Below are 13,539 nucleotides of genomic sequence, written 5' to 3' on the forward strand. Positions count from 1 at the left end.
GCCTCCCAAAATGCTGGGATTACAGGTGTGAGCCACGGCTCCCGGCCTGCCAAGAGGCTCTTCTAAACCTGAGATGCCCCCCTCTTCCACCAAGTCCCTAAAGAATCAACGCCCTGGACCAGGCATGGCCAGGCTGGTGTGAAGCCCCCACCCCCTCATCCCCATTGCTTTGGGGACTCCCTAGCAACAGAACTCAGAATCCTGGGGCTGGGGGGCTGGGGGGCGGGGCCGGACCGGTTGCTAGGGCGTGGTCCTGTGAGGCCTCTCCCCACAGCAGCCCAGAGGTCTGGGGAGGCGACATGTTGGGCTCTGGGATCCCTGCACTGGGCCTGCTCCTGCTGCTTCAGGGCTCAGCAGGTGAGGCCGGGAGCAGAGGAGGGCTCTGAGGAGGGCACCCGGCCCCACACAGCCCAACACTGCCCTTTCTCTCACAGACGGGAATGGAATCCAGGGATTCTTCTATCCATGGAGTGAGCAGTGGATGAAATCCTGGGTCTGAGGGAGAAGAGCCCAGATCGGACCCCTGGGTCTGAGGGAGGAGGGGCTGGGGGCCTGGACTCCTGGGTCTGGGGGAGGAGGGGCTGTGGGCCTGGACCAGAGGGTCTGAAGGAGGAAGGGCTGGGGGCCTGGACTCCTGGGTCTGAGGGAGGAGGGCCTGGGCCTGGACCCCTGGGTCTGAAGGAGGAGGGCCTGGGCCTGGACCCCTGGGTCTGAGGGAGGAGGGACTGGGGCCTGGACTCCTGGGTCTGAGGGAGGAGGAGCTGGGCCTGGATCCGTGGGGTCTGAGGGAGGAGGGGCTGGGCCTGGACCCCTGGGTCTGAGAGAAGAGGGGCTAGGGGCCTGGACCCCTGGGTCTGAGGGAGGAGGGGCTGGGCCTGGACCCCTGAGTCCTGCACGGAGTAAGCACCAGGAAGGCAGCCTGGGAGCGTGGCCTTGGCATCCCGTGGCTGAGGCCTTTGAGGCAGGGCGCTGTGAAGAAGCCAGCCACTGGTGGTTGGTCCCCAGGCTGTGAGGGTGATGTGTGGGACCGGGAGAGCTGTGGGGGCCAGGCGGCCATCGACAGCCCCAACCTCTGCCTGCGCCTACGGTGCTGCTATCGCGATGGGGTCTGCTACCACCAGCGTCCAGATGGTGAGGGCCCCGGGTCCCAGCTCCCTGGGGGGTGGGTCTGGTGCAGAAGCCCCGGGTCTTAACCCTGCCTCCCTTGTCCAGAAAACATGCGGAGGAAGCACATGTGGGCGCTGGGCTGGACGTGTGGCGGCCTCCTCTTCTTGAGCTGCGGCGTCTGCTTGTTCTGGTGAGTGGGCCTGGGCTGGGGTGGGTGCCTGCATCCCCAGGGATCCAGGGGGGCTGTGGGGGCTGAGCGGTTTGCTCTCTCTGCAGGTGGGCCAGGCGCCGGGACCTGCTGCACACTCCCAGCTTCGTGGCGGGTAACTGCGACCTATCCCGGAGGGTCTCGCTGCTCTCCAAGGAACGAGGGAGCAAGAAGACATCCAGCTCCATGGTCAAATCGGGCAAGGACACGGAGGGGGGCACCGAGGGGGAAGGGACAGAAGAGGGAGAGGAGACGGAGGGTGTGGAAGACGAAGATTAGGGGTGTCCCCAGGGAAGCACTCAATACAGATATGGTGTGTGGACACGTGGTCTCTTCTCTGAGAGCTGTGGGGAGCAGAGGCATGGTGCACACAGAGGTGGGGGTACAGGTGGAGGCTGCAGGGGGCTTGGGGATGGGAGCTCAGGGGGCACAGGCTGTGCATGGGGGTGTGAGCTGAGGGGGACCCTGGAATGAGAGAGGTCTGGGAGGTAAGTGGAGGGGATCTGAGATGAAGGAGAGCTGGGCTTACGGGGGCCCTGGACTGGCGGGGCAGAGGTGTGCACGGGCTGGAAGGAGGGTCTGAAATGGGGTGACTGGGGGCATGTGGGGATGGCGGGGGCTAAGGGGTGCCTGGACTGGCGGGGAGGGGCATGGCACAGCTGGGGAAATATCCCCCTCAGTCTCCTGCCACATGAAGTGCCCCTGAACCCACCCTGGATGCACCTAGATGACCATGGGCGGCTCTCAACCAGTAACTGAGCTTGGCGAGGCAAGGGGTGGGGGTTCCGGGTACAGGGCGCCTTCTTGAAGGGCAGGGGCCTCCCCCATGGACGACAAAGCCAGCTCCCAGCTCCTAGTGGCCAGGGGCAATTTTCTTGGAGGGCACTGCGGTCCAGGACTCACCCTACCCGTCCCTCCATCTCCCTGCACCAAGTTACCCTTCAAAAGTGTTTCCCCAATAAACATCTCACAAATCCAATTTGCCTCTGTGTCTGTTTCTCGGAGAATCCAAACACACCCAGGGAGGTCTGGGTAGAGTAGAGGGGTCTGGGCTGAGAGCCTTACCCCCACCCCCTCCCGGGTCCCCTCTGAGAAGAGGCAGCATAAGCCTGGGTGCCTATATCCCCAGGGCTCCCGGGCTCCCCAGGGCAGGGGCCACCTCACCTCGGGTGTGGCCAGGCCCACCTGGGCCCTAGAAGGAAGCAGGCCATCTCGTCTCCATTCCCACCCCAGCAGGTTCCTCTCCAAGACAGACAGGCAGTGCTGAGGTGAATCTGTTTTTTATCCAGGTGAGGAGGGAGGTGGGCAGGGGGTGTCCTGCTGGCCGCCGATGTAGGGGCAGCTGCACATCTCATTCTGGTCCTGACAGCTGGGGCCGAGGGGTTGCTGCGGGAGGGAGGGTGGAGTGAGTGACTGCTCAGGAACCCCTCCTGTCCCTGTGTTCGGGGTGCACCACCCAGCAGCCTGGGGGGGCAGAGGCAGGGAACCCCTTCCACCTGCCCTTGCTTCTTCGTCCCTGCATGCCCTTATTTACTGAGTGTGTGCATAAGTGTGTGCCTTTTACCCACTGGAATCCATGGGTAGAAGACAGGGAATGTGAGCCAGGGACAGGCAGAGGGGGAGGCGCAGAAGGAGAGAGAGGGAGAGGCAGAAAAGAGGGGGAGACGCAGAAGACGGGGGAGACACAGAAGAAGGGGAGACACGGAGATTCAGAAGGGGAAGGACAGAGGCACAGAGACAAAGAAAGAGACCTGGGAGACAGAGACTCAGAGGCGAAAAGGGAGAGAGGGAGAAAGGCAGACACAGAGAAGACAGAGGGAGGCTGGGCACTGTGGCCCTCATTTTGGACCCTCACTTTAGCACTTTGGCTGCAGGCAGGAGGATCACTTGAGCCCAGGAGTTTGACACCAGCCTGGGTAACATAGGGAGACCCTGTCTCTCGTACCTGTAGCCCCAGCTTCTTGGGAGGCTGAGGTGGGAGGATGGCTGGAGTCCAGGAGATCGAGACTGCAGTGAGCCATGATTGCATCACTGCACTCCAGCCTGGACGACAAAGCGATGGGCATGGCTCCGCTCTGCTGCTCATGGTGGTCTTGGAGGTTCTGGGGGCTACCAGAGCTAGAAATCCGTGTGTCCCTCTGCTAAAATGCAGGTTCTCTGTCCTTCCTGTGCCAGACATTGCTCACCCTCCCCAGTAAGGGGGAGTCCTGGGTCTGAACAGGTTCATTTTCCCTGTAAGTGGGGCCTTTGTTCAAGTCAGCGTGGTCTGAGTCTTTGGTGGAGCCTCCAAGAGTGGAGGCCTGTGCAGCTGTGTTAGACGTTTGAGCTACGTAAAGGATTTTCTTTTTATTTTTTTGAGATGGAGTCTCGCTCTGTTGCCCAAGCTGGAGTGCAGTGGTGTGATCTTGGTTCACTGCAACTTCCGTCTCCCAGGTCCAAGTGATTCTCCTGCCTCAGCCTCCAGAGTAACTGGGATTATAGGTATCCACTACCATACCCAGTTAAATTTTGTCTTTTTAGTAGAGATGGGATTTTGCCACATTTGCCAGATTGGTCTCGAATTCCTGACCTCAGGTTATCCACCTGCCTCAGTCTCCCAAACTGCTGGGATTACCACCGTGCCTGGCCTCATAAAGGATTTTCTTTTTTTCTTCCTTTTTTTTGAGACGGGTCTCGTTCTGTCGCCCAGTGGCGTGACCTTGGCTCATTGCAACCTTCGCTTCCCAGGTTCAAGCAATTCTCCCACCTTGGTCTCCCAAAGTGCTGGGATTACGGGTGTGAGCCACCGTGCTCAGCCAGGATTTTCAAAGGTGAGAGTGACTGCAGGTGCTTACTGTTGCATTCCATGCCAAGCTCCATGTCAGCTCACGCTTCACCTGAGCAAGCGGTTGTTCATGCTCTTTTACCCCATCCCCTGAACTGAACCATGGCACGTAGAGTATGATTGGGGTGACTATTTCTTCAATCTCACTAAGAATAATACATAACTGGTAACATTCTGGATGCATAGGAGAAAAGTTAATTCTTTACCTACACAGAATGTCCTAGGATAGGAAGGTTTAATTCTTTTACCAAACCCCTATTTGAGAGATGGATTCAGTCACCCATCCATCCATATTCCAATAAATACATTCATCCACTCATCTGTGTACCCGTCAATCAGCCCCAACGATCCATCCAACCTCCCATTCACCCATCTACCTATCCAGAGCATGCACAGAGGCTGGGCAAACCCCGACTGTCTATGGATAATCCTATGGACCAGCCAAGGCCCCTGCCCCAAGGAGTTCCTAGGTGTAACTGCAAGGTGAGGTGTCCCAGGGCGGTGACACAGGCACCCTCATTCCTTCTGTTCACTAGGAGTCTCTGAGGCCTCCCCCAGCACCATGCTGCATGGTGAGGCCGAGGACACAGAGAAATATCAGGCAAGGCTCCCTCCCCAGCCATATCCATTCATGGTTCACCCACCAATCCAACACCTACCCACATCTACCCACAAAACAACCCATCCATCCATCAATTCAATCACATCTCTGCATCAACCAACCCATTCATTCACCCATCCACCCACCCCCATCTGTCCATTCACCCATCCATCCATCAAACAATTCATCCATCCATCCACCCATACATCTACCCATCCACCCCCCACCCATCTACCCATTCACCCATCCATCTATCCATTCACCCATCCATCCATCAAACAATTCATCCATCCATCCACCCATCCATCTACCCATCCACCCATCCATCTACCCATCCACCCACTCACCCATCTACCCATCCATCTACCCATCTACCCATCCACCTACCCACTCATCTACCCATCCACCCATCCAGCCATCAATTCTTCCGTCCATTTATCCATCCATTCTTCCACCTTCCTACCCAACCACCAACCTTTCCTGATTTCACCCTTTTTGCTGGGCAATGCTAGGAACAAGGGCACCAGGAATCTAGGTCTTACCCTCAAGGCACTCCCCATCAGGTGGGAGAGACTGTACCAACACAGACCCAGCAGACGGCCATACACGCAGCAAGAGGAGTCACTCAGACAATATGAAGATCCAGAGAAAGCCAGAGAAATTGAGTTGGATCTTAAACATGTGAGAAGTTTTCTAGGTGGAGTGGAGACAGCCAAGGGCACTCCTCGTATAGAGAAGAGCAGGAACAGGGACCAACTGGCCATCTGTAGACTGAGAGACATCATTACTGCAGAGAGGCAGGAGAAATGGGGACAAAATATGGGGGCTCCAGAGCCCAGTGAGTGCTTCAGTTTAACCAAAGGTGAAGAGGGAGCCACAGCAGGTCTTTGAGCAGAGGCAGCAAGCTGGAGAGGTGTGTTTAGGAAAGAGAAGGTAGAGGGGAAAGGGGAGTGAATGTGTGGTGGCTTCACTTCTTCTGCCACGGTTGGTCCTTCTTACTCCTCCTCTCCTAGGACTACAGGTCAGGAGAATCCCAGATCCTCCACCTCCGTGTTGTGTGGCTTTGGGCAAAAGTGGTGCCTCTCTGTGCTTCAGTTTCCTCCATTGCAGAATGGAGATGGTAATAGTAGTGACCTCAGAGACCCAGTTACATCGAGAGGATTAAACGGGGACTGGGCCAGGCTGCATGGCTCACACCTGTAATCCCAGAACTTTGGGAGGCCAAGGAGAGCAGATCCCATAAGCTCAGGAGTTTGAGACCAGCCTGGCCAACATGGGAAAACCCCGTCTCTACTAAAAATACAAAAATTAGCCCGGCAAGGTGGTGCACGCCTATAGTCCCAGCTACTTGGGAGGCTGAGGTGGGAGGATTGCTTGAGCCTAGGAGGTCGAGGCTGTGGTGAGCCAAAATCACGCCACTGCTCTCCAGCCTGGGTGACAGTGAGAGACCCTGTCTCAAAACAACCCCAAACGACAACAACCAAACCAAACCAAAACGAAACCAAAAAAAAAAAAAAAGGAGCGGGGGGCGGGGCGGCCTGGTGCACCTGGAGGCTGGAGCGAGTGTGGATCTCCCCGTGGGGGGCCTGTGACTCGGCCGCCACACTTCCCACCTCACCTCCAGGGCAGGGTCTCACAGCCTCCCCCACGTCTGCACCTGTGCCCGTTGTCTGCGGTTCTCGGCCAGTCTTCCCATCTGGTGTCCACCCGCCCTGGGACTCTACCACCCCATGGCCGCTCTCCGTCTCAATCTGTCCAACGCTCCCCGTCTGTCTCCATTCCCCACGTCGCTCCCTCAGGCCCTGCATTTCCCCCGCCGCCCCGCCCGCCTGCCCCTCACCTGGGCCTCATTCGCTGCCCGCGCCCGCCGCCCCGGGCCCGGCCTCGAGCGTGGCGAGCTGCAGGCGCACGCGGCGGGAGCCGGCGGCGGGCGGCGGGGGCGCCCGGGTGGCTCGGCGCGCTCTCCGGGAGCCGGGCGTGGGGCGCGAGCCGGCGGCGGCGGGCGCCGACCAGCGGCGGGAGAGCTTGCGCGCCAGGCGGGCGAGCGCCGAGGGCCGCAGGCCGTAGTCGCGCTCCAGCTCCTGGCGCGAGATCTCGATGTTGCCCGTGTACCAGAGGATCCAGCCCAGCAGGCTCAGGAACACCAGCAGCGCGCCGGAGTAGATAAGCAGGTCCCCGAAGTCGCGGCCGCGCACCTGCAGCTGCGCGAACACGCCGGTCAGCAGCGCCGCCATGCCCGCCACGTCCAGCGCCACGGCCAACAGCAGCGCCATCCGGCAGCGGCCCAGGCCGGTCGCGGGTGCAGGCGCGGCTGCTGGCGCGGACGGTGCACTCGGCGGGGGCCCCTGCGAGGCGCACACCGCTGCCGCAGCCGCCATGGCCCTGTACCGCCGCCGCTGGCGCCCGGAGAGAGCGTTCCGGGGTGCGGCCCGGCCCGGGGCGGGGTCAGGGGACGGCGCCAGGTGTGCCAAGTTCCCGCCTGGTCACCTGAGCTGGGCTGGGCGCGAACCGACCGGGCTGGGCGCGAACCGACCCGGCCGGGGTTGCCCCGACCGTGGTTTCCGGGCACGGACTGTTGCTCAGAGGCCTGCGCTGGGGTAGCCAGGCGCACAGCCACGGGTGGTTCAGGGCCCGTGCCACCCAGGGAGGTCACACATGGCCAAAAATCAGGGCATTTTAGTGGTGGCAGCATGGGACACTCGGAGCCGGGCGTGGCGTTGTTTCTGCTCAGTGTCCGCCTCCCGGAGCCTTGTGCAGATCTGACAAGGCCCCTAGACCTCAAGGGTATCTGGGACGCAAAAACCAGTAGTCGGGGTGGTCTAAGGGGGGAAGCTCGGGGTGGGGGTTCACTCCGCGCGTATCTTCTGGGGTCTCCTGTGTGCCCAGCGAATGAAGCCAAGGGCACAAAGAAGGACCCAATCAGGTACAGAGCGCACCCGTGGAGGAGGCTGCGTAAACCCCGACTGTCTATGGATAGTCCTACGGACCAGAAGAGGGCCCTGCCCCAAGGAGTTCCCGGGTGGAACGGCAAGTTAAGGCGCCCTGGGGAGGTGACACAAGCACCCTCAGTCGTTTTGTTTAGTAGGAGTCTCTGAGGCCTCCCCAGTGCCATGCCGCGTGGGTGAGGCCGAGGACACAGAGAAATATCAGGCAAAGCTCCTGCCCTTTAGGGTAGCCCTGACAGCGGATCATAACCTCCCAGGGAGCTGATGGGTTGTGACAGGCACACTGCAGGCTGGAGCCACAGGTGGAGGGCAGGGAAGAGGACGGGCGAATCTGTGGAATCCCTAAAGGGAGCCAAGAGCAGCCACATGCAAATCTCTCTCCCTCCAAATAACTCTCCCTTAGAGAGCATCGCGCTCCCCTGGGCTGGCAGTCTGCGAGAAGTTTCCGTGTAGGTTCTCGCCAGGCTTGAACAGTTTAAGGGTTTATTTAAAAAAAACTCTGGGGAGGGCGAACTGCAAGGGGGCTGCCGAGATTAGCCGAGGGATTCCGAATGAAGACGGAGTGTTTCCGAAGAGGCACACCTCTCCGAAGAGCGTTTCCGGATGGTTCCGAAAGTACCCGAGCGGGCCTCGGCGCCTTCATCGGCCGTCACCGCTTGGGCTTAAGAAGACCGGAAATATCCAAAGGTGTCGGGGCTAGGCTTACATAGGTCTCGCATTCACAAGTTCACTCATAAAACAAAAGTTTATTGAGCGTCCATCATATGCCAATTACAGTGACAAGCGCTGGGAGAGCAATACCGGAGAGACAACGGGGAGGAATGGGTCCCGGGACTTCTCGAATTGGAGCCATTAGGAAATCCAGCCGTGGAGTTCCGAAAACTTCCGGACATTCTGTCGGTCCTCTAACCAGAGTTCCGAGTATTCCCGAGCGTTGAGCGTTTGGTCGGCGGAAGTAGCCGAACATCCTGGAGCCGCCTCGGAGGCGGGGACCGACGACCCCCGTCGCGCCCGCCCAGAGAGGAAGCGGAAATGCGTATCCAGTATTAAAGTCGTCGCCCCGCCCCTTGCCCGCCTCTTTCCGCCTCAGGTCGCCGCCGCGAGAGGAGGTGAGGGTGCCCTCTTCCCCTGCCCGGCGTGGCCGCCATCTCGCGCCCGCCGCCCACTCTCCCCTGCCTGCTTTCTCCCCTTGGGCCTCAAGAGCCCTTGGCGGATCCCCATCCCCGCCAACTGAAGTCGTTGTGGATTCTCAGGTTATTTTCCCCTCACCTTCATTGCCCGCAGTTAAGTCTCGGCTGTCTGAGTTCGCGCCCGCCGCCTTAGGTCACTCAGTCCCGCCTGTCAGAGTTCCAGGTCGCCGTCTGCCCTGAAGTGTCTCCCATTCACCCGGGTTCCCAGTCGCTCTCTTCCTTTGCTGTCCGAACGGGGCCCGGGGCCCAACCGCGGTTTAGTTCTCCGTGTCTGACGCCTTCCACGTGCCTGTTTCCCCGCAGCCGCCGCCATGTCTGCGCATCTGCAATGGATGGTCGTGCGGAACTGCTCCAGCTTCCTGATCAAGAGGAACAAGCAGACCTACAGCACCGTAAGTGGGGCCCAGATGCGTGGCTCCTGCGGGAGGAGGGTCCTGGGTCCTGCCTCGGTCGGAGGGCGGGACCTTCGCGTGCCTCCGTGTCTTCACCATGCCCTGTGCCGCCTGCTTCCCAGGAGCCCAATAACTTGAAGGCCCGCAACTCCTTCCGCTACAACGGGCTGATTCACCGCAAGACTGTGGGCGTGGAGCCGGCAGCCGACGGCAAAGGTGTCGTGGTGGTCATGAAGCGGAGATCCGGTGAGTTTTAACTGGCTTGGGCGAGAGAGTGGACCCCTTCCTGGGGCAAGAGCTGTGATTTTTTACTCTCAGGCGGGAATAGTGACACTGCCATCGCGGCGAGCATCCCTGGCGCCAGGATGTCGGCCTGGGAACTGACTTCCCTTTCCGCCGACTTGCCAGCTCTGGGAGCCGCCCGCGTCTAGCCGGCGTCCTCACTTGTAAAGTGCTGAAACGAAAAAAGACCTGAACTTCCCCGGTGGTTGTTGAGAGTTGAGGGACGGGGTTGCCGTTTTCAGATGAAATCCTCAAAGCAAGTCAGGCTGGGGATGGAAGGCTTCATCTCACAGGTGGGAAAATTGAGGCACAACAGGAGAGGGGCCCTCGCTGCCACACTTAGCAAGCTGGCTTGGTTGCAGTCATTCGACTCCCATTCTGCCTGTGTAGGTTGGAGAAGAGGTCCGGAGGACCCCGCCCCATACACTGTGCTGTCAGGCACAGGCCTTTTTTGGGATTCCTTGAGTTCGTGTGAGGGGGGGGTTTCTGATGGAGGAGTCCAGCTTCGCTCGTGTTCTTGGCGAAGGCTGTGTTTTGTTTTTTTAGAGTGAGTTTTTCTCAGGTCCCTGATTGGAACTGCTTCAGAGCCAAAGGCCCTTTCATTCAATGGGAGCAACAAACACAGCCTGCTGGCTAGTGGTCCTCCTGTCTCAGGGATGCACAGTCCAGGGAGCAGCCAATTGCTTGCGCCTGGAGACCCCGTTCTGGGGCATCCTGAAAGCACTTGAATTGGCAAATAACAGATGGCCCTTCCTAGAGTAAGGGACTGGATGGAGTGAGGGGTAAACCCTGCTCTGGGGTCAAGCCCCTGAGCTGATGTTTAACCACTGCTGTGGTGATGGGTCTGGGCTTCTTGGGAAGCTGCTCATACCCATTACCAGGAGCTTGGGCTCTGGCTGGACCTGGATCAGACCCTGGCTGAAGCGGCAACTTCCTGGCATGGGTAAGGGGTATTTTTGTGGTGGACAGAATTGGGCTATGAGTGTGACAGAAGCCGTCTCCTCAGTACTCTGATGATGAGCGAGCTTCTGTTAAATGGACAGGTGGGGAGACAGCTACCTGCCGGCCTGCCCACGCGTCCACCATCGGCCCAGGGTGCTCATCTTCTCAGTGTGAGACTGTGTCTACACCTGTGAGGTGCCCTTAAGGTACAGGTTAGGTTGACTGACCCCAGGACCTCCCTCATCCTCAACCAGGCCAGCGGAAGCCTGCTACCTCCTACGTGCGGACCACCATCAACAAGAATGCTCGCGCCACGCTCAGCAGCATCAGACACATGATACGCAAGAACAAGTACCGGCCCGACCTGCGCATGGTGAGCCGGGGTTGGGGGTCAGGCTAGGGGAGGCTGGCCAGTGCTGTGGGGAAGGGCCTCCCACTTCTGGTTGCATAATGGGCTGGGGAGGGATGGATTCTTGCTTTCAGCCTATTCCCCCCACCCCCAGCATGGGCCTGGGGGTGGCTTGTGGTGTGTGAGCTGAGCCTTGCTCTGCCCTCCCCGCCCCCTAGGCAGCTATCCGCAGGGCTAGCGCCATCCTGCGCAGCCAGAAGCCTGTGATGGTGAAGAGGAAGCGGACCCGCCCCACCAAGAGCTCCTGAGCCCCCTGCTCTCAAAGCAATAAAGAGTCAGCTGGCCTTCTCACCTGCCTCGACTGTGCCTCCCTTTTTGAAGAGTTTTGGGGAGCTCTGGCCTTGTGTGTTGTCATTCAGGCCATGTCATCAAAACATGCATGTCAGCTTGTCCATCTAGAGGTGATGTGATAGCTAGCCATGCAGGAGGGGTGGGGTAGCTGTCTCAGCACTGATGGGGGTGAGAGTCACTGTTTCACAGAAAAAGCTTGCTGACCTGTGATCTAGACCTACTGTCCCATTGTGAGGTGGTCTGAAGACGCCCAGCTGGGGTTGTGGCTTCCATTCAGAAAAAAGGCCTTTTCCAGCCCAGAAGAGTGTGGACTGAGGCCTGGACCCTGAGCTGCCCACAGCCCTGTTCTGGGCCCTGGTGCTGCAGCAGGGTTTGAGGCCTTGTGGTATTCCCAACACCTGGGGGATAACAGGTGTGACGTGACAAAGACCACTTTCACATCCAGGGAGTGGGCACAGCCACACTAGGAGGGGGTGGGCTTTGCTTGATGCGGCACCATCTTTGAGATGGACAACTTGGTGAGTGGTGGCTCATACCTGCAAGGGAGGTGGCAGCCCCAAGGTGCAGCGTAGCAGCAGGCATTGAACAGCCTGAGCATTGTCTACTCCCAGCCCTCCAGCTGTCCCCATCCCTCCCCAATCCCTCTGAGCTGGCTCTTGTCACTCAGGGCTCAGCTCCTGGGCCACCCTTTCTAAAGTAGCTTCTCATTGCCCAGCCCTCCTGTTTCCTTTGTACTGTTTTCTTCCTAGTGTTTATTACAGCTTGTGAGGCCAGGGGTTTGAGACCATCCTAGGCAACATAGTGAGACACCGTAAAAAAAAATAAACTTAGCTGGGTGTGGTGATGTGCCACCTGTGGTCCCAGGTACTCAGAGGTTGGGTAGAGGCTGATGTGGGTGGGCCACCTGAGCCAGAAGCATGAGGGTACAGTGAGCCCATGATCCCACCACTGCACTCCAGCCTGGAAGACACCAAGACACTTGAGAGGCTTGGATGAGGAGAGTCATGCTGTTGATCCCAACATGTTTCCTGGGCACCTACTCAGCCACTGCCAGGGACCAAGGATCCAACATCCAGGGCACCCCTGGTTCCTGCCATCCTGGGGGACCCAATTCAGAAGCCTCTGCTCCCTGTCTGAGACCACCCGTGGCATGTCTGAATCACGCCTCCAATGGTCCCTGCTCCCACCAGCCTCCCACACCTGCCTGCTCCCTTGCTGTCCCTCCAAGCTGTTCTTTACACAGTAGCAAATTGATCTTTACCAATGATAAATCAGACCTGTGCCCACCTCCCATGAGGAATAAAAGCCTAAACCCTTATCTAGGGCCAGCAAGTCCTCAGATCTGGCCCTGTCTCCCCAGCCTCCTTAGGCTGCAGTCTCCTAGGCCTCTCCTCTTTGAAGCTCCTGGCTGGCCCTTAGGCTCAGAGTAAGACCCTGTCTCCAAAAAACAAAACATAGAATTCACATAACAAAGTCCATGCTAAAGTGCATGATTCAGTGATTTTTAGTCTTCACAAAGCTTTGCAAACATAACCCCTATCTTACTCCAGAACATTTCATTATCCTGAATGGATACCCAGTATCCATGAAGGAGCCACTCCCACGCACGTTTCCTCTAGCCCCCGGTGATCACCAATCCTTTGGATTTTTTTTTTTTTTTTAATTGAGACAGAGTATTACTCTATTGCCCAGGCTTGAGTGCAATGGCATGACCCTGGCTCACTGCAGCCTCCACCTCCGGGGTTCAAGTGATTCTGCCTCAGCCCCGAGTAGCTGGGACTACAGGTGCCTGCCACCATGCCTGGCTAATTTTTCTATTTTCAGTAGAGACAGGGTTTCACCATATTGGTCAGGCTGGTCTTGAACTCCTGGGCTCAAACAATCCTTCCACCTCAGTCTCCCAAGTAGCTGATGCCACAGGTGCACAACACAACACCCAGCTAATTTTTATTTATTTTTAGAGATGGGGTTTCACCATGTTGGCCAGGCTGGTCTCAAACTCCTGACCACAGGTGATCTGCCCACCTTGGCCTCCCAAAGTGCTGGGATTATAGGCATGAGCTACCACGCCCGTCCCTAATTTTTAAATATTTTTGTAGAGACAAGGTCTCACTATGTGAGATACACTCCAGCGTGGCCAAAGAGTGAGACTCCGTCTCAAAAGAAAAGAAAATCATAAAGCAAACACCTATGTAACCAATACCCAGGTCAAGAAATTGAAGACTGGCCGGGCGTGGTGGCTCAAGCCTGTAATCCCAGCACTTTGGGAGGCTGAGGCGGGTGGATCACGAGGTCAAGAGATCGAGACCATCCTGGTCAACATGGTGAAACCCCGTCTCTACTAAAAA

At 58.2% G+C, this 13,539-nt stretch overlaps 3 protein-coding genes across 5 annotated transcripts; 2 read left to right on the forward strand and 1 right to left on the reverse strand.

Annotated features, from left to right (window-relative positions):
- Nucleotides 1-61: 61 nt before the first annotated feature.
- On the forward strand, nucleotides 62-1,605 carry TMEM190 (transmembrane protein 190). The gene is made up of 5 exons (XM_017546564.2): nucleotides 62-357; nucleotides 435-470; nucleotides 1,006-1,131; nucleotides 1,213-1,297; nucleotides 1,384-1,605. Exons 1-5 carry the CDS (start codon nucleotides 300-302, stop codon nucleotides 1,592-1,594), a joined length of 516 nt encoding a protein of 171 aa, XP_017402053.1. The 5' UTR covers nucleotides 62-299; the 3' UTR covers nucleotides 1,595-1,605.
- A 971-nt stretch (nucleotides 1,606-2,576) lies between these two features.
- On the reverse strand, nucleotides 2,577-8,618 carry TMEM238 (transmembrane protein 238). Of its 2 annotated transcripts, none has more exons than XM_017546563.2 (2): nucleotides 6,581-8,618; nucleotides 2,577-2,701 (listed from the first exon to the last, which is right to left on the reverse strand). In XM_017546563.2, exon 1 carries the CDS (start codon nucleotides 7,116-7,118, stop codon nucleotides 6,588-6,590), a length of 531 nt encoding a protein of 176 aa, XP_017402052.1. In that variant the 5' UTR covers nucleotides 7,119-8,618; the 3' UTR covers nucleotides 2,577-2,701; nucleotides 6,581-6,587. The 2 variants fall into 2 exon arrangements, with proteins under 2 accessions (XP_017402052.1, XP_037600926.1); XM_037744998.1 differs by lacking the exon at nucleotides 2,577-2,701 and adding an exon at nucleotides 5,144-5,511.
- Nucleotides 8,619-8,756: 138 nt separating this feature from the next.
- Nucleotides 8,757-11,194, forward strand: RPL28 (ribosomal protein L28). Of its 2 annotated transcripts, none has more exons than XM_017546567.2 (5): nucleotides 8,757-8,794; nucleotides 9,179-9,267; nucleotides 9,390-9,513; nucleotides 10,746-10,864; nucleotides 11,059-11,194. In XM_017546567.2, exons 2-5 carry the CDS (start codon nucleotides 9,187-9,189, stop codon nucleotides 11,146-11,148), a joined length of 414 nt encoding a protein of 137 aa, XP_017402056.1. In that variant the 5' UTR covers nucleotides 8,757-8,794; nucleotides 9,179-9,186; the 3' UTR covers nucleotides 11,149-11,194. The 2 variants fall into 2 exon arrangements, with proteins under 2 accessions (XP_017402056.1, XP_017402055.1); XM_017546566.2 differs by having other exon boundaries at nucleotides 8,773-8,791.
- Nucleotides 11,195-13,539: the final 2,345 nt, after the last annotated feature.

This window comes from Cebus imitator, unplaced genomic scaffold, assembly GCF_001604975.1.
Source record: "Cebus imitator isolate Cc_AM_T3 unplaced genomic scaffold, Cebus_imitator-1.0 Scaffold190, whole genome shotgun sequence".
Taxonomy (NCBI): Eukaryota; Metazoa; Chordata; class Mammalia; order Primates; family Cebidae; genus Cebus; species Cebus imitator.

Excerpts from the sequence above, each read along its gene's own strand:
- TMEM238 (XM_017546563.2), bottom strand. The coding sequence starts at position 7,118 with ATGGCGGCTGCGGCAGCGGTGTGCGCCTCGCAGGGGCCCCCGCCGAGT.
- RPL28 (XM_017546567.2), top strand. The coding sequence starts at position 9,187 with ATGTCTGCGCATCTGCAATGGATGGTCGTGCGGAACTGCTCCAGCTTC. Across the intron at positions 9,268-9,389 it reads ACAAGCAGACCTACAGCACC|GAGCCCAATAACTTGAAGGC; the intron begins GTAAGTGGGGCC and ends CCTGCTTCCCAG. Across the intron at positions 9,514-10,745 it reads GGTCATGAAGCGGAGATCCG|GCCAGCGGAAGCCTGCTACC; the intron begins GTGAGTTTTAAC and ends ATCCTCAACCAG.
- TMEM190 (XM_017546564.2), top strand. The coding sequence starts at position 300 with ATGTTGGGCTCTGGGATCCCTGCACTGGGCCTGCTCCTGCTGCTTCAG. Across the intron at positions 1,132-1,212 it reads CTACCACCAGCGTCCAGATG|AAAACATGCGGAGGAAGCAC; the intron begins GTGAGGGCCCCG and ends TCCCTTGTCCAG. Across the intron at positions 1,298-1,383 it reads TGCGGCGTCTGCTTGTTCTG|GTGGGCCAGGCGCCGGGACC; the intron begins GTGAGTGGGCCT and ends CTCTCTCTGCAG.